At 35.7% G+C, this 27,835-nt stretch overlaps 1 protein-coding gene across 1 annotated transcript in view; it reads right to left on the bottom strand.

Moving 5' to 3' along the window:
- The window catches only part of LOC144979145 (uncharacterized), a 139,645-nt gene that overhangs the window by 41,859 nt on the left and 69,951 nt on the right, over positions 1 to 27,835 (bottom strand). The window contains exons 25-36 of the mRNA XM_078925747.1: positions 27,109 to 27,190; positions 26,383 to 26,466; positions 25,000 to 25,194; positions 24,302 to 24,512; positions 17,514 to 17,581; positions 16,153 to 16,347; positions 15,491 to 15,661; positions 12,780 to 13,025; positions 9,066 to 9,242; positions 8,674 to 8,774; positions 6,031 to 6,253; positions 5,465 to 5,649 (exon numbers count right to left, since the gene is read on the bottom strand). Of these exons, the coding sequence (XP_078781873.1) occupies positions 5,465 to 5,649; positions 6,031 to 6,253; positions 8,674 to 8,774; positions 9,066 to 9,242; positions 12,780 to 13,025; positions 15,491 to 15,661; positions 16,153 to 16,347; positions 17,514 to 17,581; positions 24,302 to 24,512; positions 25,000 to 25,194; positions 26,383 to 26,466; positions 27,109 to 27,190 (1,938 nt within the window). The remainder of the gene's footprint in view (positions 1 to 5,464; positions 5,650 to 6,030; positions 6,254 to 8,673; positions 8,775 to 9,065; positions 9,243 to 12,779; positions 13,026 to 15,490; positions 15,662 to 16,152; positions 16,348 to 17,513; positions 17,582 to 24,301; positions 24,513 to 24,999; positions 25,195 to 26,382; positions 26,467 to 27,108; positions 27,191 to 27,835) is intronic.

Below are 27,835 nucleotides of genomic sequence, written 5' to 3'. Positions count from 1 at the left end.
TTAATGTGGCAGAGTTTATGGTAGTGTGCCTCTTTCGCTACTAAATCACCACCATCGATGTAGCTGATCATTGTAATATCTTTTATCAAAGTTGCTGTAGCAAGTATCTTATCTTCCATTTCCTTCGTCATTACAGCATGGAGCCTTCCTGGCCGCTTATTTTGAAATATAAAACACTTTGTCCTGTTTGATTTCAACTTCTCCTCTGATTTTTGACATGGTTCCCTGATACTTCTTCTGGGTGTTGTTTCAATTGGCAATTCGGTACTCAAAGATGGATCTTGAAAATCAAAATCCGATATTGTAATGTTCGCTTCTAGTCTAAATTCATGCTTTTCTTCTTTGTTTTTCTTGTCTTGGAGGCTTTTAATTGCATTAGAGTTATATTTCACTCGACAAGACCGATGCCATTTTGCATTGTTCGATTTCAATTCTTCAAGAGTTCCATTAAGATGTGTTTTGACATTGCTATCAGCTAATGAATTGTATTGATTTAGATTTTCTAGAAAGGTTATATATCCTTGGTCCTTGTTTGGAAGTTTAGAATTAGCTGGACAAATCAATTTTACAGATGAATCAATTAGGCAAAAATCAAACACTTTTTCCAGTCATTTGAGCCAATAATTGTTGCCATCGTGCATGAAAACAGCCAAACGAACAATGCTCAATATTAGGTACTATATATATAATAAGTCTGCATACATATGTTTACTTAATTTATCACTAATGGGGATCTTCTATGTCCAACCTAAATGACGTTAACACAATTTTATCAACTAGTCATTCACCTAAGGCACAATCTGTTTTGTTACATGTGCATATATACGATTTGCATATCTCATGGTGAGAAAATACATTTCTCGTTGTGTGATTTTCATAGGTGAAGCCATAATTAATACAGTACTTTACATACAATGATCAATGCCTAAAGCACGGTGGTGGTGGTGGTGGAGGAAGTGAGAGAGAAAGAGATAGAGAAAGAGAGAGAGAAAGAAAGAAAGAGAGAGAGAGAGAGAGAGAGAGAGAGAGAGAGGAGAATAGAGAGAAGAGAGAAAGAGAGAGAAAGAGAAAGAGAGAGAAAGAAAGAGAGGAGAGAGAGAGAGAGAAGAGAGAGAGAGAGAGAGAGAGAGAGAGAGAGAGAGAGAGAGAGAGAGAGAGAACATCCCCACCATTACATTTCAATCAATGAAATAATTCTATGTAACTGTGTATAGTAATATGATTATATCAATACCAATCCATGCTAACAAAGAGTTTTAAAATGAGTCAACACCGGTTTACGTTTTATGTTTCCCTTCAAACACCACGGCCAGCCCCAATATTGGCCCATTCTAAAAATAACTTTTTGGAAACCGTCAGCCGATTGGGTAATTTCCACCGACCTGCACCCCTCCACCCTGCTTCTACCTTCGCGCCGCTTCGTGTTTGTCACAATGATATGTCACATTCACACATCGGACGCCATGATAAATATTGTTGCCGATTTAAAAATATCAACTTTTATTTACTTAAATTCTTGGCTCACAGACATCGCTGGAAGTGCTTCTCTATCACATTTTGTAGCCCTTGACGTGCTTTACAATCCCTGAAAGTTTCATGCTTTCATCATTTGTTTGCACAATTGAGCTATTTTTTGCCCTTAATTCCCTCTGCTATGAGTCACAATGATGAAATCTGTATATCCATTGGCAATAGTGAAATTGCAAATCCTGCTGGTGTTTTCATTTGATCACATCCGAATGACAGAATTTTCTCGTAATGACGTATAACATAACATTACGTTATTTATTTTCAGTGATGTAGCACAGTACTTCTCAAAGTGATGGTTCATGACCTAGAGGCTCAGAGTCTTATGTCTATATTTTTTATCTATTTTTTCTATATGTTAGTTCATTAAAGAATATTTCATGAATCAAATTGTAGGCTTAGGACTCCATTGGCTCATTAGAAAGGGACGTTATGCTTAGCAGATATGAGATTGTGTTTGAAAAGAAATGTTTGCAATGATGTTATTAAATTTTGGTGAAAATTATTTTGGTATTTTTGACATGAAAATTAGATTTGTAATGGATAAAAGCAGCTTCGATCAGAATCGGAGTTTAGATTAATGACCACCATTGGCTGGATACAATTAAGTCCTTCATTTTACCTATAATCTAGTTCACGTCGCAGTGCAGGATTTGGCAAAAGACAACTCATCCATTTCTTGTAAAGTTTTGTATGTTGTTTTCTTGATGTTGGACAATTAGAAAGTCTTGATTTTCATGTCGAATTTTCCTTTTATCTTGGCTCAAATAAGTTCAGTGGGATTCAGGTGAGAATAGGAAGATGGTAATCAAAGACATATGTCCAGACAGTTGACAGTCTTGTCAATGCTGAAGATTCCTCCCTTGTTTGTAGACTGCAAAATGGATAGAAGCTCTAGTTCAAGACAAAGGGTTGTCAAACAAAACTTTTTCATTCTGCAACAATGCTTTATCTGTGTTTTTTGTTTTGAAAGAGGTAGGATTTTTTTTCTTCGTAGCCAACAGTATTGTGATGTTATGCATCATTCATCACTAAGTATGGAGGTCTGTCAAGTAAAAGATGGAGAGTGTGTTCTATCCATTCCTTGAATGTAGTTCCATTCATTCTCTGTGGTAGTTTCTATTGTCTGTAACATGTGACTGAACGACAAGTTCTGCTTTGGAAGCACATCCTTGATTTCTACTCCCTGATCCAAAATAATCCTACTCTCTTTGCTTGTTAGAATCTCCCTCTTGCACCTTCCGTCTGTAGTCTGCTACTCTTTTTTATAAGTGTGATGAACATTTACCTACAACACATGTCATAGCCTTCATCCCTCTTCGCCTTTACTTCTTGGAGATGCTTGCTCTTTGCTGCAATCAAGTAGAGTCTTTCACAAAGAAGGTTTTTTTTTAGATGTTTTCTTAAAAGTAAATCCAACATTCATTACAATCCTCAACAGTGTAGGATTACAATTATTTTTTTTAATTCCAGAAGACTAAATCTAAGTTTTCTCAAAACTACTAAATATTGTTCTGAAACATATTTCTAATTTCTCTCCAAATAACATTCTTGTCAAAATTGTTGACCACCTCCTTTCTGTCTGCTTTGCTTGACCTGGATTGAGTGCTGGATACCATCCCACTGTTTTAACCATTTTTCAAAAAAAGTCCTCTACCAATTCGTAAGTGGTGGTTTTCAATGCTGGGAAGTAGACATCCTCGTTTGGCTTCCTTTTGGAAATACTAATAGTCTTATAGTAATATTTTGCACTTTGGTGATTTATCATTTCAAAATTCATTCTTTTAAATTGTTTAAAGGAAGACAATACTTCACTGAAAAATGAGAAGATTGAGGGTATGAAATTTTGTTATTTACCTGACTGCTCCAAAAAAGCAATAATAACTCCACTTTTAAAGAAATCCAATTTGGATTTTGAGAATTTAAAGAACTATCGCCCAGTGTCCAACTTGCCTTTTCTTTCCCAAATGTTTGAAAATTTTTTTTGAAACGACTGAAAAAATTACCTTGCCACAAACAATCTTATTGAGCCGTTTCAGTCTGCCTATTGTGAGATTCACAGCACTGAGACGCCTCTCTTTAGAATTGTGAATTACATTCTGATTTCACGTGACACGGATGGCATCTATCCTCGCTTTGCTTGACCTTTCCGCAGCATTCGATACAATCGATCACTCTATTCTGTGCGATAGACTCTTGACCAATTTTGTTGTAAATGGTACAGCTCTATCCTGGTTCAACTTTTACCTGGCCAACAGGACACAATCAGTGTGTGTAAATGGAGTGCCATCGAAAAATGTGCTTTTCAAATATAGCATCCCAAGTGGATCCATTCTTGGCCCTCTATTGTATACCTTGTATACAATGCCTCTAGGCATGGTGATACAATCACACTTTGTGAAATATCATATGTATGAAGACGACACACAGCTCCCCTTTCGCCATCTCCTATCACTGAGGACATTGAGCAGTGCTGTGAATCTGTTAAAACTTGGATGGTGCCTAACATACTGAAGTTAAACGAGGAGAAAAGAGAAATTGTCTGAATTGGATCTGAATATAAACTGAAAAAAGTTCAGACACCATCAATCACAATTGCAGACACTATTATTCCTGTTTCAGACAAGGCTAACAACCTTGGACTCATCCTAGACTTAAATTGCTTTCCATGGACCATCAAGTTGACCACCTCATCAAAATCCTGAATTTTGAACTTTGTAGAATTTCAAGTATCAAAGCTTTTATTCCATTTGATGCTCTCAAAACCAGTTGGTTTACTGATCCAATCTCGACTTGACTTCTGTAGTGCTCTTGTCGCTGGTCTTCCAGATCATAAAAAAAGCAACCTTCAAAGAATTCAGAATACGGCTGGTAGAATGGTACTTAGAAAGTCTCATTTTGATGACACCAAAGCTATGCTAATTACTCTCCATTGGCTACCTGCAAAAGTCAGAAATGAGTACAAAATTGCTCTCACCTGCTTTCATGTAGTTCAATCTTCTGCCCCTCTTTATAATCAAGACATTCTTCAGTCTTATGTTCCGAAGCGTAATTTGAAATTGCACGATTCAAAATTGTAAGTAGTGCCGAAAATAAATCTTAAGAATTTTGGAGATAGAGCCCTTTCTAAATTTGGCACGACAATTTGGAACTCCCTTTCCTAGTCCATTAGAATATCTGACAGTGTTGGTGTCTTTAAGAAACATCTTAAGACATTTCTTTTCACCAAATACTTGCTTTTATGAGTTGTACCATGTCCTACTTATAACTGCGTTGATAAAATAATGTTGTATGAGTTGTGATTAGATAAGCAGTAACTTATTGTTTTTTAGCGCTTCGAGGTTTGACATGAAGCGCTCTATAAATGTACTCATTATTATTATTATTATTATTATTATTATTATTATTATTATTATTATTATTATTATTATTATTATATATTATAAATATTATCATCATCATCATCATCATCATCATCATCATTATTATTATTATTATTATTATTATTATTATTATTATTATTATTGTTATTATTATTATTATTATTATTTATTATTATTATTATTATTATTTTTACTATTTTTATTATTATTATTATCATTATTATTCATTTTTCATCACATTGTGGTGCGTTCACATAATTTAAAAATAGCATTATATTGTGTTTAATGGTACTGTAAAGCTACATAACTAAGAGTAATTGAGTTTCTCCTGAGTTTTTTATATGGTGCTAATTAGCTAACTTACTAATAGATTGATTACTTGTCTTGAAATAATTAATTAATAGTATTGTTTAAATTCAAAAACTTGAATCAAACTGATTCACTAGCTTGAGTTCAGAAAGTAACTATACTACTATTACTACTACTCCTACAATTATTATTACTATTGCTACTTAATTCTATATTATACTTTTACTTCATCATTTATTGCTTACTTTCTGATAACTATCGTAAAAACAGTGTTAATGATGAGAACATAAACTGAGTAGATCAAAATATCCAAGGGATTGAGGTCTACTTTTCTCTTCTCCAAATCGTGTTTTGGTCGTCCAACCACAAACAGCAGAGTAATCACATATGACCACAAGAGAATGACATGGAGTCGTGTGACTTTACGAACCTGTCAATAAAGAGAGAAATAAAATATTTTGGAATTACCTGTTGTATCAAACAGTACAACAGAGAATGATAACTAAATTATAAATTTCAGTAATACAAGACACTATGCAATGCCAGTTTTACTATTTCATCTATAACAATACTATTTCTCCCAACTTCGAAATGTCCACATGTCACTACTATCAACCAGTTGACGAAGAGTTTTCCATTAAAAAATTCAAGATGAGCAGAATTTGAAGCTTCTTTTATGACAATAGACCATTTCTTTTTCTGTTGATTCCCATGAAATGTTTTAAAAAGCCAGCCACTCTAAGAGATCTTTGAGTGTTGAAAATACAACATATTTGAATAAAACAGATAAATTCAATACTTAACTGCTCACCTTTCTGTTGGCTCCAGGAAAAGAAATAAATATAGATAGAATTGAGTGATGGTTCTTTAATAAGTGTCCAAATTTCTTCACCACACGTAGCTTGAAAGAGTTGCGCTTCAACCCTTCTACAATACACAACTGAGAGGGTTTATTGTTAGAGAACCAGCTGGTGCTGGGAATGTGATATAACTGGTCACATGTAGCATCGTATACCTCCAGAAAGGTGATGCGCCTTGTGGAAAAAAATAAACATCAATAAATACAAGTGTGGCCAGAACTGATTTCTCTCAAACACATTGGACAATGAGACAACTGGAAGGTAAGTATCATAATCAGTCTGATGTAACAAAATGAAATGGAAACCATAGTTCTCTGTTAAAAATTTAAAAGCAAAACAAGAATAATTCAGTCACTTTATTATAACAGTTCATTTGTTTCAAATTATCCTGCTGGCCACCTTTTAATCCAATCAAACTAGCCATAACTATGAACAAATTGCATTTTATGTTTTAAGTTTTTGAAATACGATCATTTATACAGCCAATCTGTGTTGATAAATTACAAATGATAAAGAAAAAAATACTTAATATACCAAATCTTGCTAGATCTATAAGCAAGACTTATATGACAATTATCTCCCGTGTGATGTCCGGGGTCCCTCAATGGAGAGGAAGCAAGAATAGCTCAACACCAAGCCAGCGTGATGTAAAAGGCAACTTATGGTGTGTGACTCACCCTTTTTGAGTCGCCTGGTCCTCCAGGTTGGGGGTTGTTGAAGGGTTAACACCCCTTCAATAAAACTCAAATTGTTAGAGAAACATAAGACGGACAAATCAAATCCCTTTTTTAGCTTCAGCGACCGAAAAGTTTCTGCAATGACAGAATTTTTTAAGGACAACAGACAAAGCTGAAAAGACTCTGCTGGCATCTTCACCAAACAAGCAGCTTCGATCTGCGTCATGAAACGTTCGCACCATGTATAAAGCAGGATAAAGCTCTCAAGTTGTGACAGAAATGAGAAGATACAGGCTGCATATACGTGGAGTAAGCGTAACCCACTGGATAAAATCTGGACAGAAACACCTCAAGTCTGGGGAGAAGATTTTAGATGCAGGGAGAGGAGATGGAATTCATACACAGGGAGTAGGAATAATTCAAGCTGGCCCAGAAGCCACTGAGAGGATGGGAACAACACAGAAAAAGGATCATCATGGCATGGGAGAGATGAACAACAATGGTGAGAGACTTTTTGTAGATTCAACAGTTTAGTGATTGGAGGATTAGTGATTCCCCATAAGAGGATACACAAGGCAACTTGGGTTTCACCAGATAGTGTGACAGAGAATCAGATCAAACCTTTTTGTATCTTTTGAAGATTCACATCACATATTCATTAGAGGATGTGACTTGTACGGAGAGGGGCAGATGTTGGATCAGACCATCACCTGCTATTGGCAAAGCTTAAGCTCTGACTCAGAAAGCATGGAACCAGATCACACACAAGTAAATTCACAAGATGGGGAAATGAATGAGGAATTCAAACTGCAATTGTAATAGATTCCAACGTCTAGCTGATCTCGAGGAGGATATAGACGTAGTCATAGTGGACAAAGATCAAGGCAGTCTACATAACAACTTGTCACAAGGTATTGGGTGTAAAGAAATCGGAACATAAAGAATGGATAAGTCCAATCACCTTGGATCTGATTGGAAAGAGGAGAAAAGGGAGGAATAAGTGAATGCAAGTTGAACAAGGGCTTTAAGACTAGATGCACAAAAGCAGTATCAAGCCACAGCTAAGGAAGTTAAAAGAGCTGTGAAGAAAGAAAAGGAAGCATTCATGAGCAGACTTGCAGAGAAAGCAGAAGCAGCAACGATTGGACAAACGAGGATTTTTTATCAAACTACCAAGACACTTGCTGAAAAATATGGGAAACCGGAGATATCAGTCAAAGAGAAAGATTGGAAAACTATTTTTGTTAAAGAGGCTCAATCTAAGCAAAAGAGGGAACACTTCCATTGCCTTCTGAACAGACCACCACCAGACTGAAATGCCTGAAATGTTGCCTGCAGGGAATGAGCTACCAAATAGCTGTGATCCACCATCGATAACAGAGATTGTGGGTGCCATTAACAAGATCTCAATTCTAAGTCACACAAAATGTTTCACTCATCCCTCTTCTTGCCTTCTCAAACTAACACACTCTCATTCAACTTCAAGCCATTCAACAACACGCCATTTTGAACAGTGTTGTGTTCAGTGAGGAGACAATGACTAATTTTAAGAGACGGGAGAGCGCTTCTACTAATGCGAATAGTGATTCTGCTGTGAAATCACTATTCGTAGTACTACTGCAAATAAGCACTTTCGTTTTTTACTATAGATAAAAATTGACATTATCTATGGATTGATACAAAAATATCAAATGTTGCAATTACTTGAAGATAGAAGTCTAGTTCAATTGGACTATTTGGTTTTCCAAGCATACCCAGAAACCATGATGTACAGTCCACATTCAGGCAACTTAATTTTGTTACTTAGTAAACATATGCAAAACATCTTTTAACATTATCAAGAGTCTACTCCAAACAAATCATATTTAAATCATTAAACTTAGAGGGAAAAGCTTTATCAAATGAAGACTTACCTACCAATTAAGCTTCTCTTTTGTCTGTTCAACACGAATCGTAGCACCCTCTAGGAGCCCAAGATCTACAGCCATGCTAACCAAAAACCAAGATTGAGATGCTCTCTGGAATTCCAAGAAAATAGTATAATATTTTAGGCGAATATGACATGCAAATGGCCTAGGATGAATATCAAAGGAATAACAAGTCATTCTCAATACTCTTAAAACTATTCTAAACACAATATCAAATCAATAAATGATTTTTAGAAAATCAAGTCATCCCTCCTTCAATTTTTTCAAGAATGCTGTACTTATAATAAACTATTCAATAACATGATTTGGTTTCCATATTTCGGAAAAAGATGTCATAATTCTATGATCTTTATTATTGAAAATTGCATTTGAATAACTTACAAAAAATTGGCTGCTGGTCTCAAGCTTCATTTCACCACTAGTTCTATCTTCTCCTATAAGTACTACATAGGCACAACTTTTCATCCCAGCATTGGGAATAGCTGATGTTTTCACACAAATTAAATATCGATATTTGTCTGCTGGGTTGAAGTGGTGACGAGCAAAATATGTCCGAAACTGCATAAAGGAAAGGAAAAAAATATCTAAATAAAATTCAAAAGATAATCTTTGGATCAGCAAACATATCTCTATTAAAAAAAAAAGTATTTACCTACTAAAACATAATATTTATGCATATAACTACCCCCCTCAATTTCTCTTTTTTCAACCCAAACCCTTTTTGCCCTTTATCTTTATGTAACACAAAGGTTTTGAAACTACTGAACGAATTGTCACCAAATGTTGTATGGTGTTTAGCATTGACATGAAAATTGTTTTGTGTAATAGGAGATTGATTAGACATCGTGATGATTTTGGCAAAAAATCCAAAAACATTTTGGTCATACTCCATCGAAAACAGATGCCATCATTTTTCACACCGGTAAGTGTGTATGACAATGAGGTAGGATTAATTGCACTGAATCGATACAAAAGTGTGATTCCTCTCATAATTTTGAATACAAACAGTTCCTTACAATCTATATATACCATTTTCACTGTTAAGGTTGGGAAAGAATAAAGGATTATTAATAATTGCTAAATCAGATTACAAACAATAACAATATGTTGGCCAGTCACTAAAAACTGGGTAGTAAATGGAATGTGACAATGGCGTCACACATCGAAATTGGCAACGTCTTACAGTTCCATTTTGCCTATATCAACCGTCTTCTCTCTTTGTACACAATGAATATGATAAAAGATTGAACACCTTATAACATTGATTTAATTTTTGAAGACTTTGTAGCTACAGTTTCATATAAAAGAAAAAAATTTATATACAAATGCAAGTGTGAGTAATATTTTATGCAAGATTTTGATGACGACAAACTTCTTTCGCAACCTGAGCAAGCTCCTCTTTGTTTATTCCAGGGTGGTGTGTAGCTTGAGTAATTCAACACCATGGAACGTTTTTTGGCAAATAAATATTGAATGTCTGGTTAGATTTCAAGTGCTTTGAGATGTTTGGTTCATGGAACGTTTTCAAAATGAATATTAAACAAATTTTGTATTAATTTTCATGAAATTTATATCTATTTGGTGAAAAAAGCATTGTATTATCTTTATCTTGAAAGGAAAAAAAAACCTAAATTCAGTTATATACTCAGTCCATACCTGCTCTTGATATTAAGTTAATTGCCAAAATAAAACACATTAAACTTGCTTAATTTCTGCATTGACACCATTTTCCTAAAATAACAATAGCCCTGTTTATTTTTAAGATAAGCCCTCCCCCCGCCCCCCTCTCTCTCTCTCTCTCCTCCTCCTCTCCTCTCTCTCTCCTCTCTCCTCTCTCCTCTCTCTCTCTCTCTCTCTCTCTCTCTCTCTCTCTCTCTCTCTCTCTCTCTCTCTCTTTCGGCTTCTTACTCACCATCAAGTCAGAATTAAACTTAAAATATTTGAAAAAAAAAGCAATTCAGAGAAAAGCAATGTTTCAAAATATCGCAAAGCTAGATCAATCCGCCTGAAATAGCATTCAAATGAATAAACAAGGAAATTAATTAATTTGAAGAAAATAATTTTAAAAGATTTAAATTCAAACAGTGCACTCCCCCCCCCCCCCCCTCTCCAAATAGATCTCCAGAAATTCAATAATGGCAAATTGGTTGCTAAGCAGTGTGGTGACGACAAGCAAGGACCACAGTTTTTCTAGAGGCCCAATCTGTCCTTCACAACCTCACATACTTCTTTCGACCTACAAAATGATTCTTCCTTTCACTCATTTCACAAACACACCCACACCCACACACATTATATTCACCCACATCTATGCACAACACAATTACCTCCCCCCCCCCCCATACACACACTCACATATCTCTCTTTCTCTTTGTATCTACTCTCTCTTTCTCTCCCCCTCTCCCCTTTTCTTTTATCCTCCTGCTTACATACTCACCAACACAAACACATACATTTATACACATATATAGATCCAGATTTACAACATTTGACTTCATTTGTTGTCATCCATAATGACACAATAATTACAAAACCATTGCGTAGCTGCGAGATTTTATTCATCTATTAATATTTTGGGTTTGAGAGAGTGGAAGAATGAGATTTATAATGAACAAAATTCAACTTAAAAATGCAATACACTAATTACATTTTCAAGTTTGGACAGTATCTGTCTAACATAAATGTTTTGAGAAGCAATTTGAGTGAAGCAAATATATCTTCCTGCCAAATGAAAAGGAGTTCCCATACGATGTCAAAAAGATCACTGTAGACTGAGTTCAATTTATATTCAACACTTAAATTCTAGTTATAAATTTTGTGTTGATTGACCTATCATTCTGTTCATTAAAAAGGCAGTTATGCTTGTGATCATATAAATATGGACAATCCATTCCATCCACTACCTGACAATCATCGCTGGTTAAGTGTCAATTTACTAATGGTCCCCATAATGAACTGTTAATGGCCAAGTATCAAACAATCTGATAGTCTGTTGCAGAACAGAATAGTATTTTGACTCCTTTCGGATTTAATTACAGCTGGGGATAGATTTCAATGTAGTTAGTAATATTTTTCAAATTGAGCCTATTTCAGTGCACAATACATTTTGATTAAGCTCTGTGCATTTAATTGGGATGACACATAAATGTGGAAGGAATTCAGGAAATTATCAAACATCAAGGGTTTACACATACTAGCTATTCATTCGAGGTTCCCATTTAAAACATGTTCAAATATACACTCCAGCACGGTTTCATTTTCCTTATTATTTTTTTTTTATCATTCCATTTCTTCCTCTAAATAATTTTTACCTCGAGCACGGTTTTCTCGAACTAATTTTACCCAGCCAACTTTTTTAAAAAAGATTCATTAAAAGGTTTTTTAATGTGATCAATGATTTTGACCAAAGATGATCTTCTGTGACATTTACAGTTACATATGTATCCATCTACACTGTGGAGGTGTGTGTATACAGTATGATACACACACAGACGCACACAGCCACTGATACACTCTTTCGCCATTTTGCATGACCAACACCTCTCTGCTTATTCTTTTAATTTCTCCATTCGTTCTAATTTCAATGCCACACACCATGATTTGCAAATGGTTGGCCATGACGGTAAATGAATGTTGTTATACAGCACACCCCCCCCCCCCCCCCCCCACACACACACACACACACCAACCCTTTCGCGAGATTTCATGTATAAAGTTATCTCCCTCAACATATCAATAAACTAAATAAATGTCAAAGTTCCCTTTATTCATCCTCAAACCGAGATAGGTCTTAGGGTCTATCCAAGGGAAGACTGGAATAACCCAGGTGTTTGTCACAGCTCAGAACCACAAATTGAGCTTGGGAGAAGTGGCTTGCTTAGGGCCACATAATGTGGTGAAAATTCGAACTAGGTATCGTTTGTGTTCAAAGCAAAGACCATACCATTTTGCCCCAGCAAGTCGTTTTGGAAATGCATGGTTTCCTCAAACTTTTTTGCATGTCCCAAGTAGTTCAAGGAAACAATGCAAGAGTGTATATCTATTTAGTGGCAGTTGAAGAAATACATTAATGATAAAAATTAAAATATCTCTCACACTGTCTCCTTTGATGTTGTCTATTCTTCTGACCAGAACCATGAAAGCTAAGTAAGCCAACCACAGTGCAACAAGGAACATTGTCAAGGCAAGCTCTCGTTTCCTCGGGGGAGTTACAATATTTAGTAACCAATCTATCATTGAATGTCTGAAAAAGTTTTGGGCTGGCGTGATATCAGCAGAGAACAAACCTGATGATCTACTGCAAATACATATGATTTGCTCTTGTGTTATGAGTTCAACTTTCTGGTGTTTGCAGAGGTGAGGGAAAAGGGGAGGGGATAGGAAAGATAATGAATATCTAAATAAAAATTGTTGATGATTTTTTAAAAGATAAAAGTCATGGATCTATTGACAGTTTTTATAATTTTCCCCACATCATTTATCTTTACACATTGTCTTATCAGGACAGAGCAAATAGCCTCTATGTATGTTTGTCAGGAAAATTTTCCCGCCGCACATATCTATAAATGTCACAGCATGCACTCTCAATGTTTTAAAATATTTAATTAAATTTCTAAAGCACTAAACATGGAAGTATCACAGGGTGAGGCTATATGGTCTTAGACCACAACATGAATTAAATTGGATCTTTGGGTTTGCGATAGCAACTAAATATATTTGACAGTATGCACTTAAATACAAAATTTGGCACACAATTTTCTTTGTTAACCAAGCAGTAATTGGGTAGCAATCACTGTGAAAAAAAAAAGTCTTAATTTTTAGGCAAATGGTCTGCTACAATTCAAGCCTGATCTCTACTGAGTAAATTTCTTTTCTGAATTTTGAAAATTTCATCCATAAATAAAACGTGTCATGATTTGGATGGCCCACACCCACAAAAGAAAAAAAAATCTGAAAATATGTGACATTTTTTTCAGAGTCATGCTTAATAAGTGGAATTAGAAAATAAAAAGTGGCAAGTTTATGGCACATTTATCAGAGAACATGATAAACATATTAGGGCAGTTCTAACTTCTATAGTTCTAGAGCTGTATTGCTATGGTCTACCATAATTCATCCAAATTAATGTAATTATCAATTAAAATAATCAAGGTACCATAAAGATAGGTGTCACAAAATAATGTATGTACAATTCACAAGGGGCAAACCAAGACGTATACCCTGATATTGTGTCCCTTTTAAAATGCTAGAGATGTAGATGCTGCATTTGCATACCTCAAAATCTTCAGTACGATGCCGTTTGTTGCAATGCTAAGGTTTCCATATTTTTCAATAAAACCTTGTTGTTCCCTTTGCATACCTTAGAATATGTAAATCAATGTTCAATTTCAGTTCAAACAACATAAAGACTTAAAATATTCCAAGACTGATAAAAAAAAGACATGCAAGCAACACCATCTTTCCCGCAGCTTCCACTAGGAGAAGGCAACATCCTTACATACATTGCAGGCTATATTACTTCAAATGGACATTTATAGAAACAATTGTGTTGAAAGGGCACATAAAGAATTCAGTGTAAGGCCAAATAAGGGCAAACAAACTGACCCTAATGGCATAAGGGATTATTCAATTCTAATAATTAGGAGCTGGGGGTGACATTTACCTCCCTGACATCAACTGGACAGCTAGCTCTATTGAAAAGCATCAATATTAAAAAATATGTATTTTGAGACAATGACAGACCTTCTGCAAGTAGTAAAAGAAAACACCAGGAAAGAAAAAATACTGGACGTTCTTTACTAACCACCTGGCACATGTTGAGAACTTCTTGATACTCCCTGAATAAGGTTTGAGTGAACACTCTATCTTTCAGTTAGATAACAGAATAAAGCCCAAATGAAAATGGCTGGCAGAAAGAAACTTACTTCTCTGGAAACAAGCTAATCCTGAGGCCATCAAAACGTGAGCCCACAAATTTGCGAGTGAATTTTCCAACGCATTTTTGATGGAATCAGATGTGTGTGAACAAATGGACTGTTTTAATACTAACATGAAGAATATCGTTAATGAAAATATACTCAAAAAGAAGACATTATGAAAAACCCATCAACCATGGATAAGTACACATACCAAATGCTTCCTTATAAAGAAATATAAACTGTATAGGGCTAAGAGAATAGTCAGAAAAAGACATGAAACGCAAAGCGACTGCCGCAAGGCACACAGAGACTATGTAAAAAAGATTGTCAAAGTCCCATCTGACAATAACAAAATATCGTGGGCATATATAAAAAAGCCTTAAAAGAGACCCAAGCAGAGTTGCATCCCTTAAGGACGAGAATGACACATTTCAGTCTGAGTAAAAGCAAACATTCTAAACCAACAATTTGCATCTGTGTATTTATGGTCCCCAATAAAAATCGATATTATTGGAAATAAAAAATGGAGATGTCATAAATATTCCCCAGATGGGAGAAATAGAAACTTCAGAGGAGGAAGTAGAAATTCTACAAGAATGATATCTTTTGTGGCACCTAATAATAACAAAAAATCCAATTTTTGCACATTATGGAATAATATTATGCTATATTTTTTTTTTGGGGGGGGGGGGGGGGGGGGGGGGGGGAGGAGAGGGGAGGAGAGGGGAGGCAGCAGTGAAAAGTGCAGTAAATTTTCCAATTATTGTTTTTTTTTTCTCTTTCCTTCTCTAATTCTGCCTTGTCAAATAGCATTATTTCACTTATCACTTTATTACTAATCTTTTATCTAATTAAAGGAAATTTACATCATTCTTAACTTGTCCTTACGCAGACTTCAGATTGCCATTCCATTGTCATCCTATCCAAATATGAGCATTTATATTCTGTCAACATTATCCGCAAGTCATCTATCTCATATCTGCCGGGTGTTTTATCTTCCACATCATTGATTCTCAAAAGGAAGAAGTGAAAGGCATTTGGATGTTCAAAGAGGAATGCCTGATTAGAAATGAATAATTAGACATAACATGACGATCATTAATAATCATTTTTAAAAAGCTATGCCACTAGAACTGTAATAGTCATCTAATGACTCTGCTGAGTAAGATTGCTAGATATAATATGGAATTTGTATTTTACAGAATGCCAGGTGATTTAGTATAAAGAAGTATATGAGTAACAATATGCATTTATGTGTGCATGAGTGTGTGTGTAACTGTTACTATATAAACACTCAAGTACAGTTTCCACAAACTCATTTGAATATCACACATTTTTTTCTCATTATTTTTCCACTCATTCCTCAACACTTGAAAAACGGACGCGACTGAAAGCAGATATCAAACTGAGATTGGACATGTGACTGAGTCCTATAAGAACAAATTGTGAAAAAAAATCTATGCTCAAACCTTGGCACATTTCTTTCAACAATTAGTTATTTAAAAGAGGTTTACACTGAAATAACCTGACCTAATCATGTGGTCACTTACCTTTCTTACTGGAGCAATCTGGAAAGTGGTTTCCTTGCTGGTGTTGATAGGAGTCCCAATCACATTATGGAAATCAAGTTTAATAAGTTGCTCGCGATACCTAACCAAAGTATTGAATATCGAAATATTCAAACCGTTCAGTTGCCTCAAAAATTTGAATGTCAGAGTTCTGTGTACAGTGGTGCTCAAATAAACCTTTTGTTAAAAGAAAAAATTACTTATTAAATGTAAAAATGTTAAAATCAATTTCATTAAATGGTTAATAAAAACTTGTGATTTGAATTGATTAATATTCAGCTATTTGTGCAATGCTCTTGCCAAATCCAAAGAATCAGAAAACCTTATTTCTAATCACTTTTAAGAAAAAAAACTGGTAATGTTGTTGAACACCGAGATAGAGCTAATCTTTTTTAATATGAGAAAAAAAAATCCTTTTCTTTTCATACTCAATACCAAACACTCCAGAAATCTATGTCTAGCCAAAACCATAATCAGCATCAAGAAGCTGGTAAAATTTTAGACCTGCAACACACACATACACACGAATGCTTATACACATACACACACACATCCTGCTTTACATAAATGCTTGCTCATATCTATGCTTGTTGAAAATAATATTAGCCTTTTGTTGTCTTTTTGAGTAGTAGTTTTGTTAATGATTCTAAATGATATTCTGGTTTTCTAGTGGATTGAAAATTTATTTGTTTGTTTGTTGCTTTAGGTCTCTTCCAACACAATTGAGGTTATATGAGAGACCGCTGAAACAAAAAAACAAGCAATCTAACAAAAATAGTACAAATGTAAATCAAAATCATAACCTAAAGATATCATAAGCTAAATTATAAATAACCAAGAACAAACAGGCAGAAGATTTACAGAAAAAAAAAAATCCCCTGTCAAAAATACAATCACAAACCAAAGAAGCAGGATAGGCTAGTAAAGAGAAGAAGAAACGACATCACTATCGGATCGTACACCCATGCGAACATCATAGGTATATGATTCAAGGGTGATGCTCCCATCCAACCACCCGCTGAAAATTTATGAAACCATTTTTGATACAAGCTGTTAGTCCTTTAAGGAACTGTGTAAATATCTTAACCATGACACTATACAATGCATTTGAACTTTCAATACAACATCACTATTTGTAATATATTTTTTCCAACTGAAGCACGTAAATTGAAAACACCTGTTCAAGTGGAACTCATCCCAAAAAATGTAAAGGTACATGAACCAGGGTTCTAAGCTCAGACCTTTTGAGTTAAGCATGATAGGCAATTATTAATACATCAAGCTCTGATTGGTCAGATCATCCTAATAAGCAAGACTAAAAAATCTAATAAGAAAATACTAACCATGAGTAAAAGGCAGTCTGAAGAGAGTTCCCCACCTTTTACTTCATATCCAAATTCAAAACGATCATCTGGAAAGGGAAAATTGAATACACAGAACAAAAAATTTGAAAAACTCAACACATCAACAAATTTACGATAGCTTACCTAATCAAAACAGATGCTTAAAGTCAAACATTTAGCAGAATAAGACGTTGCCATATTTTTTTAATGCTTTCATTATCAAATTGCTGATGCAGTTAATTACCACATTGAAGTTGACTGCCAACATTACAGTTGCCTAAAACTGTTCATTTTTTAAGTGTGGTTTAATGAAATTTATTGATCATGAAGGGAGTTGGGTTTGTAAAGAAACATATCTCTGAAAGCAACAAAGACAACATTATCAACTGCATTGAAAAGATTGAAGTTATAATGACACATTCTATCCACAACTTCTGTTACAATTCCTTAAACGCTTTACATTATATATTCCTCTTGAAATCACTAAAACGTTTACAGTACAGGTATTTATTTTGTCACTTAACATTCACAATTGCATGGTGATTAAATACGAGACCCACCTCTCAAAAGAGAGAAGGGACTGTGTATTAACGGTCATAAAGCGGAAAAAGCACTGAATTACACAAATCTGCAAAGTATGAAAATGGAGCTACATTTAAAGTCAAGGGAAAAATTATATTTTGTTTTGGGGTTGTTTTCTTTTTGTTTTGTTTTTTTTGTTTTTTTTTCTTATTGCAATCTGAAAATAGGAATACTTACCTCGTTTAAAAAAAAAAACTATTTCATATATTTTTAAACAAAGCACATCAGTTTCCATGACAGCTTTTTTTAAACATCACAATCAAACTTGTATGTAACAAACTCACATTTTACAAGGCCCCCTCTTTAACTTTGGCACGTTTCATATTGCTTTGTGTTTTCCGCTTATTTTAGCTCTTTGGCCACATTTTCAAACCTAGATTATCATACCAATCTAATCGTGACGTTTTAGTCTTCTGAGTAATATAGTTATTTCTGATTGTTATCAAAGGATTACTTTATTATTCATGAATTGAAGATTAAATTTTGATAATTTCATGCGTTTATTTTATGAACAGAGTTGTGTATTTTACAAGTGTTCACAGTGCTCTATATTATAGATGTCCGGTATCATGAATCTGGAAAATGAAATATATGTCACCATACCATCTACCATGATGACAAGTCTTACGAAAAGCAACGATTGTCTTGAATTCATTTTAAGCAATGAAAGAGATAGCTATTGTTATGATTATGAAAGTGAACACGGAAACCGTATTGAAACAAGTGAACGTCAATTGTGTAGAGGAGGAATAAAAACACAAAGAGCCATCCCATCACAGTGTGGCCATAGGCCCATCCTTAAAAATAAAACACCACAATCACCTACCACCAAGACCTTTATATCACCTAAAAGTGAAATGAAATCACTTCTATATTAAAGGGGTGACAATAAACGCCCAGCCATGTCACAATAAAACTATAGAAATTATACATATGATTGAGGAGAGATTTATTGATGTTCTAATAATAATTGAAACACAGTTAAATGAGAATGGAAACAAAGCTATTGTGTCGGATTTAACACCACTCGCACAAACCACTCAGTCACTTCCAAGAAAAGGAAGGAGAGGGAGAGGTATTTCAGTGGTATATAGTACAAATTTGAAAATTAGATTTATTCATGATTTAAACAACTTTTCTGCATTTGAATCAGTAGGAATGGTCATTGATTTCAAATATGACTCAGTCAAGCTTATTCAATATATAGACATTCATGCAGTGCAAAAAATAAATTTAAAACATCACTAATCATTGACAAACTTGAGGACTTCCTTCTTTGCCTTGACATGGAAGTCAAAAAAAGAAAATGTTTTTGTTTGAGATTTCAATCTGCACTTTGATCGAGACATACCAGGTAAAGGAAATATAAATAAACTAATTTCATCAAATCATATGACACAGACCCCGTGTGGTGTCCGGGGTCCCTCAACTGAGAGGGTCAAGAATAGCCCAACGCCAAGCCAGCGTGTCGTAAAAGGCGACTAATGGTGTGTGATTCCCCCATCTTTGAGTCACCTGGTCCTCCAGGTTGGGGGTTGGCAAAGGGTTAACACCCCTTCCGTTAAACTCAAACCGTTACAGAAACACAGACAGACAAACTAAATCCTTTTTTTTAGCTTGGGCGACCGAAGAGTTTCTGGAATTACAGAATTTATGAAGGACAACAGACAAAGCTGAAAGGACTCTGCTGACCCGATGACGTCTTCGCCAAACAAGCAGCTTTGAATTGCGTCGTGGAACGTTCGCACCATGTATGAAGCAGGAAAAAGCTCTCAAGTTGTGACTGAGATGAGAAGATACAGGCTGCATATACTTGGAGTAAGCGAAACCCACTGGATACAATCCGGACAGAAACACCTCAAGTCTGGGGAGAAGATTTTATATTCAGGGAGAGGGGACGGGATTCATACACAGGGAGTAGGAATAATTCTAAGTAAGTTTCCCAGAAGTCACTGAGGATGGGAACAATGCGGAGAAAGGATCATCATGGCGTCCTTTACAACACGGAGTAAGAAGATCAGCATGAACATTGTACAGATCTATGCCCCAACAAATGATGCAACAGATGAGGACAAAGATACATTTTATGGTCTGCTACAACAAGTCATTGACAAGTTGCCAAGGAAAGACATCAACATATTGATGGGAGATGCTAATGCAAAAGTGGGACAGGATAACGTAGGCTATGAAGGTATCATGGGACGTCATGGCATGGGAGAAATGAATGATAATGGAGAGAGATTTGCAAATTTCTGTGCATTCAACAGTTTGGTGATTGGAGGATCAGTGTTCCCCCATAAGAGGATCCACAAAGCAACTTGGGTCTCACCAGATGGTGTGACAGAGAATCAGATTGATCATTTTTGTATCTCTCGTAGATTCAGACGTTCATTGGAAGATGTGACAGTACAGAGAGGGGCAGATGTTGGATCAGACCACCACCTGCTATTGGCAAAGCTTAAGCTCCGACTCAGAAAACACGGGGCCAGATCACATACAAGAAGAAATTCGAGGTGAATGCACTTGATAGGGAAAAGAATGAGGAATTCAAACTACAATTGAGTAATAGATTCCAACCTCTTACTGAGCTCGAGGAGGACATAGATGTAGAGTCACATTGGGCAAAGATCAAGGAAGTCTACATAACAACTTGCCACGAGGTATTGGGGTAAAGAAATCGGAACATAAAGAATGGATAAGTCCAACCACCTTGGACCTTATTGAAAAGAGGAGAACAAGGAAGGAACAAGTGAATGCAAGCCGAACAAGGGTTCAAGACTGGATGCACAAGAGCAGTATCGAGCCATAGCTAAGGAAGTCAAAAGATCTGTGAAGAAAGACAAGGAAGCATTCATGAACAGACTTGCAGAGAAAGCAGAAGCAGCAGCGACTGGAGGACACATGAGGATCCTTTATCAAACTACCAAGACACTTGCTGGAAAATATGGGAAACCAGAGGTACCAGTCAAAGACAAAGATGGGAAAACTATTTTTGGAAAAGAGGCTCAATCTGAACGATGGAGGGAACATTTCAACTGCCTTCTGAACAGACCACCACCAGACAACCAGCCAGAAATTTTGCCTGCAAGGAATGAGCTACCAATTAGCTGTGATCCACCATCGATAGCAGAGATTGTGGGTGCCATTAACAAGATGAAAAGGGGGAAAGCTGCTGGACCAGACCAGATTCCACCGGAGGCTCTAAAAGTTGATGCGAAAAGAAATGCTGAGGCCCTGCACCCACTATTTGAGAGAATCTGGAATGACGGGATATTCCCAAAGGATTGGAAGGAAGGACATCTTATCAAGCTTCCAAAGAAAGGGGACCTCAGTAATTGTAATAATTATCGAGGCATCACTCTTCTTTCTATCCCAGGAAAGGTTTTCAACCGTATTATTTTAGAGAGAATTAAGAATGCAACAGATGCTAAACTGCGGGACGAACAGGCAGGTTTTCGGAAAAACCGTTCAACCACCGACCAGATTGCCTCTCTGCGAGTCATAGTAGAACAGTCTATAGAATGGAACTCTCCTCTTATTGTCAACTTTCTGGATTACGAGAAGGCTTTCGACAGTATTGACAGAGCAACATCGTGGAAAATTCTGGCACATTATGGACTCCCTGAAAAGATAGTAAACCTCATTAAGGAAATGTATGAAGGATCAAGTTGCAGGGTTGTACATGAAGATCAGCTTACTGACAGCTTTGAAATTAAGACTGGTGTCAAGCAGGGATGCTTGCTCTCACCATTCCTGTTCATCCTTGCCATTGATTGGCTAATGAAGGAAACCTCCAAAGGGAGAAGAAATGGGATACAGTGGACCCCCTGGACACAGTTGGATGATCTGGATTTTGCAGATGATCTGGCTCTTCTGTCCCACACCCAGGACCAGATGCAAGCAAAAACCACAATTATAAACAGCCTCTCGGAATCAATTGGTCTAAGAATTCACCCTGCAAAGTCAAAGGTCTTGAGGATAGGTACGCGTCAAAGGGAGCAGATCAAAGTAAAAGATCAGGAACTCGAAGATATAGACACTTTCTGCTATCTCGGAAGTATAATTGACAAGGATGGAGGCACGGAAGCAGAGGTGAAAGCACGAATAGGAAAGGCACAGGCTGCATTCACATCTTTGAACAGAGTTTGGAGAACTAAAGATATCTCCCTTCAACTAAAGCTAAGACTTTTCAACTCAAACGTGAAGTCTGTCCTACTGTATGGATGTGAAACTTGGAACGCATCACAGGCATGTATAAGGAGGGTACAGATTTTCGTAAACAGGTGCATGCGTAAGCTACTCAGAATAAAATGGATGGATAGAATAAAAAATGAAGAAGTATGGAAAAGAACACAGCAGAAACCAGTGGGAGAGGATATAGGAAGAAGACGATGGAGGTGGATTGGACACACGCTTAGAAAGAATGACTCAACTATAACAAAGAAAGTATTGGACTGGAACCCTCAGGGCAGAAGATCAAGGGGAAGGCCACGAGGAACATGGAGAAGAATTAAAGAAGCTGATATACAGAGAAGTGGTAAGACCTGGAATGAGATAAAAAAGTTGGCTCAGGATAGAGAAGGATGGAAACTGTTTGTCTGTGGCCTATACCCTGACCGAGGGTGAAAAAGGCAATGATGATGATGATGATATGACACAGAATGTCAATGAAAAGACACATCGATGTGGTAACATTATTGACTGGTTATTGACCAGCCTAGACATGCAACTAGCAACATCTATCAATGTAAATGATCTTTGTATTTCAAACTATTATCTAATTTCTTTTGGCATCAGAAAGGATACACACAATACCACCAACACAAAAAAAGTAGTAGTTTTGAGAAATTTAAAGAAATTTGACATAGGATTATATAAAGCTGACCTCTCTCACACTCTACATATTGTCCCACAGCGATTGTTTCAATCAACGAATGACCTCCAACTGAAAACATACTCGCCTTTTCAGCACTTTGGTCCGAGGTTGTGGAATTCTCTACCATATGAAATACATCCATCGTCTTCACAAGAGGATTTCAAGTGGCGATTCAAGATAATTTTATTCAGACAGGCTTTCTTTTAATTATGTGCATTATTGCATTGTTTTTGTACTGTGTTAGGGATGAATCTTTGTTGTGCACCCAGAGCCCTCCAGATAAAGGGATGTTTGGCACACTATAAATCTATATCATTATTACAACTATCAACTATTTACATTCTGTTTTGTTTTTTGTTTTTTTTCACACATTGTATCTGCTCCATCAAAATTATGATTAAACTATATAAAAAATGTCTTGCGTACCCTAGAAGTTCATTATATAAGAGTTTGAAGGAATTTGAGACAAATTCAGCTGAAGTGGTGTTAATTAATCTTCATTATCTGACCAGGTGATTTACCGATCAATAGACTTTCATGTAATCTGTGGACATATCATTGTTTTCATTGATAGAATACCAATGCCATTGTATTGTTTTAATTCAAATTATTGTAAATAAACCCGATTTTTCAATATTATTGATGTATAACAACAACAAAAATGATAAATAATTGTTTTTTTTAAAAAGGACCTTACTGTGATAATAAGGGATGTTGGTTTAATATGTGATGTAGGTTGCACTGTAATTTGACCATCTGTTATATATAATGAGGTAGAGAGAACATGATTTAAACTGCAATTATCATAAATTCATTTTTCTAAAAAATTGTTTCTTGTTCCACTGTTCCTGCTGCACACATTTTGTTTGATTAAAGCTTGACTCTGAACAAAATTATACACCTCTTCATATTGATAAAAATAAAGGCATTGATAGACGGATCAAGTAAAGAAAATACGTCTTTCTTATCACCTTTTTTTATAACATCCAAAGCTGATTTACAACACACACACACACACGCACACACACACACACACACACACACCCACACTGTCAGAATTATATAGGGCGAGTAGCGACATAATATAAAAATCTTGCTCATTGACAACATATCATAATAATAATTGACATTGACTGTATACGCATTGCAGGGACAAATTATTAGATAAACAAAATGCGTATTGGTTGACCATAGAGGTTAACAAAGTAGACCATCACTTACTATCCTGGTTCATTTACTTCCAAGATAACCATGAAAATGGGTACCCATACATACAAACACACACACAAGCAGATTTGAAAAATACTTCCTATTGAAAAAACCTCATTACCATTCACTATTTTTTCAATGTTGTCATCTGGCATTTTACGCCCCTTTCTGGGATCAAAATTTATCTTGAGAGACCTTTCTTGTTTTAAAGGTTGCACAAGAGCAAGATCCAATTTCCTGAACATGTCAATTATGACGGTTCCCAGTTCTACGTGATTATCATTCTCTGAGATCCATGGTTTCTTGTACAAGACTTTAGGTGTGTAGTATATCTACAAAGAACAAAAGCAGCTTTTCAGGAAATTTGGCTAAAATATGTTTTGATTCTGATACTAAGCTAATCAGTCAATCCCACTCTCTACATCGAGACTTTTACAAAAAGAAAAAAAAAACCTTTGATACAAAATAAACAAAAGTAAAAATTTTTAAAATTCAAGCGACTAATTTTAACAAATGCTTTTGTTTACATTTTATATGGGGTATTAATTTCATATTATTTAATTTCACTGGCTTTAATTTTCTGATCAGGTTTATACAAGGTGTCTTGGAAATCAGCATTAGGTATGAGATACATAGCCAGTGGTCACTGACTCCCAACTCAATAAGTGACGATTCGATTTGTCTATTTAAAAAAAAGACTAAATGGTACTTCAATGTGTTTTAAAATTTATGCTCTGAACCTCTCTTAAAAATCTAGGAGCCCAACATAAAATATTTTATGTACCTATTGGTTCAGGTCCACCAGTGACTGCAGCTTACCTGTACAAAGACGACAAGATCACTCAAGTTTGGTTGAACCACTACCTTTATATAGAGTGCTTTGTGCTTGAATTTTAGCCACTGCAAGGCCAACGTATTTTTTGGGTAAGATTTTGGCATGAAATAGCCAAGATCAGGTTCATCACTTGACATGAGGGAATCCATGACATAGTCCCACTCCATTGCTTTGCATTGCTAAGAGATGCGTAAAGTATTTGTAATAAGGCCTTTTTGACAAGGTAAGATATGTCAATGAAATATACATAATTTAGAAAATAAACATGTCTTCTGTTTTCAGTTCTTCTTCACTTAAAATGATATACTCAGTGAGACTGATCATTACTGCAAAGTACGACTCTGGCAACGTTTCGTCATTTCAGTGCCAGTGCAATGGAAAATGAGGAGATGTTTAAAAGTGGGTCATCACTTACAAGCGCCTAAGAAACTGAGACAAAAGGGGACTCATTCCAACAGGGAACAGACGTAGACGGCCAGTTGATAAGGCAAGGAACCTCAACACTCAATGGCTACCAAAGAAAGGAACTTATTCCCTTTCACTTTGCAGTGCTGCACTGCAGCTGACAGCTTGGTTGTTTCTGTCTCCCTCGAAATAGAACATAACAAATCTCCCCATTGTGATAATTAGAGTGGATTGTATTTATTTCTGTGGTAAAAGTATTTTCATTTAATTTGTATAAGCAATCTAATCTAGTTTCATACTAACTAAAAGCCACCAGATTAAAAAGAAAGGAAAAAATAGGCAAGTTGAGAGATTATATTAAATAAAAAACAACATTAAAATTGAATAATAGCTAATTGGAAATTTGAAAGTGGCAGAAATCATGAAAACGTGTATAAATAAAACAGTTCACTGATAATAAGCGCTTGTGAGGCTTTACAGACCAGTGTGACACATGAATTTTGACCTGAAGGTTCCAGGTTCCAGTCCTGCTTTTAGCGGCACAGAGCTAAGTTCTTCTTCTTCTTATTATTATTATTATTATTATTATTAAAAAGGCTCCTTACTCACAATTTCTCACCACAGAACATGTAAAATAAGTGTCTGACATGTAACAGCCATTTCTTCAATTACAAAATGTAAAGCGCTTTACTTGTGTCATGTCCCATGTCTAATCTCACATGTTAAGGGTTATCGTTGGCTTGGGCTCTTTATAAAGTTATTTGTGCACATTAAGTTGTTATTACACTCTATAAAATGTCACATTGAAAGGGGAGGGGAGGTGGTTCTGGGCAGAGAAGGTGGAACAAATTATACTATTTTCACTGACAAATTAATGTTGTATTATATTATGTAAACCTTTAGTGCATGGAGGGTTTTATAAATGTCCTATCAATCAGAATTTGAGAAAGTATTGTTTTTACCACAAAAAAATCACTACTGGTCCTCAGTATATATCTTGAGATGTCCAATAAAATTTCCAAGAATAGGATGATGAATTTAAGATCCTTTGGTTGTGATTAAGGTAGGGGTTGGAGAAAATGAAATATTTATTGATAATAATAATGAGTATCATAATCACCCTCATCATCATCCTCCTCACCATCAACAAAACCACCAACAAACCATCATAATGAGCACAGCCACCATCAACACCACCACCATCATCATCATCTTCATCGTGATTATCCTTGTAATCTTGAACCTCATTGTCACTAATATATTTTCACTCAACCCTAACACCGACTATATCTGTAGTTTACCCGGGTTACTTTTACCACATGCTTATTTATTACATTTCTCTGAGACAAATTATAGGCGTAGTATCAAAGCTAATGTTTTTAGTTTATGCATGTTAATGATAGTTGAATAAAACTATCTATGTAAATGCTCATTTTTAATATATTTTTTCCAATTTTCAAAAGTAGCAAAAATCTCTAGGATTGAGTGAGTTAAGAAAGTAGATTTTTCAACATCATTGTCTGCAGCTAAACACTAATAAAGGGATTGAGAGAGAGAGAGAGAGAGAGAGAGAGAGAGAGAGAGAGAGAGAGAGAGAGAGAGAGAGAGAGAGAGAGAGAGAGAGAGAGAGAGAGAGAGAGAGAGAGTGAGAGATGGAAAGAGAGAGAGAATTGTTAAGATCTACTCACAGTGACAGTGCTGGTATGATAGCGTCTTTTCTTTCTCAGTTTCCCTGTCTTTAATATCTCACTCAAGGTTTCCAAAGTTAAACTTTCAATAAAGGACAGTTGATAAAGATTAAAGGGAGAAAGTCTTTCTTGCATGTATGTGTGTGTGTGTGCGCACATGTATGTGTGTATGTATGTGTGTGTGCATGCGCACAGGTGTGTGTTGGTTTTAGTCCTTTATAAAGAGTATATCTGTCTGCATCTCAGTATTTTTGTCATTTTACCATCCACTAAGTGAATCCACTTCACACCATTTGTGAACCATGTGAACCATATGCTGTTTTGTCCAAATGAACTAGTGGAGCAGGTTCATTCTAATATAGTACTGTTTCCTTTCTCTTCTAACTTCTGCCATATCATTAATGTAGATTAAGAATAGGAGGGGGCCAAGAACTGTACCTGAGGAACACCAGACATCACTTGGACTGACTCTGATGATGCATTGCCCACGGAAACTACCTGTCTTCGATTGGTCATGAGGGATGTTTTCCATTGGAGCCATTAGAACGTTTTGTTTTGTAATCCATATCTCCATAATTCCGCTGCCATTGTATATTGGTGGACTTTGAAGTTTTGCATGTAAACATTTTATTGGCCTTTATATGATTCATAATGTTAGTAGGAGGGTCAGTCAAAAAGTAATGGGACTCTGCTTAAAGTCCATGCAATATACTTCAAATTAAAGCTT

This window comes from Berghia stephanieae, chromosome 9, assembly GCF_034508935.2.
Source record: "Berghia stephanieae isolate SIO BIC M18660-M18661 chromosome 9, UCSD_Bste_1.3, whole genome shotgun sequence".
In the NCBI taxonomy this organism is placed as follows: domain Eukaryota; kingdom Metazoa; phylum Mollusca; class Gastropoda; order Nudibranchia; family Aeolidiidae; genus Berghia; species Berghia stephanieae.
The sequence above is the reverse complement of the archived record's forward strand: the minus strand, read 5'-3'. Positions and strand labels throughout refer to the sequence as shown.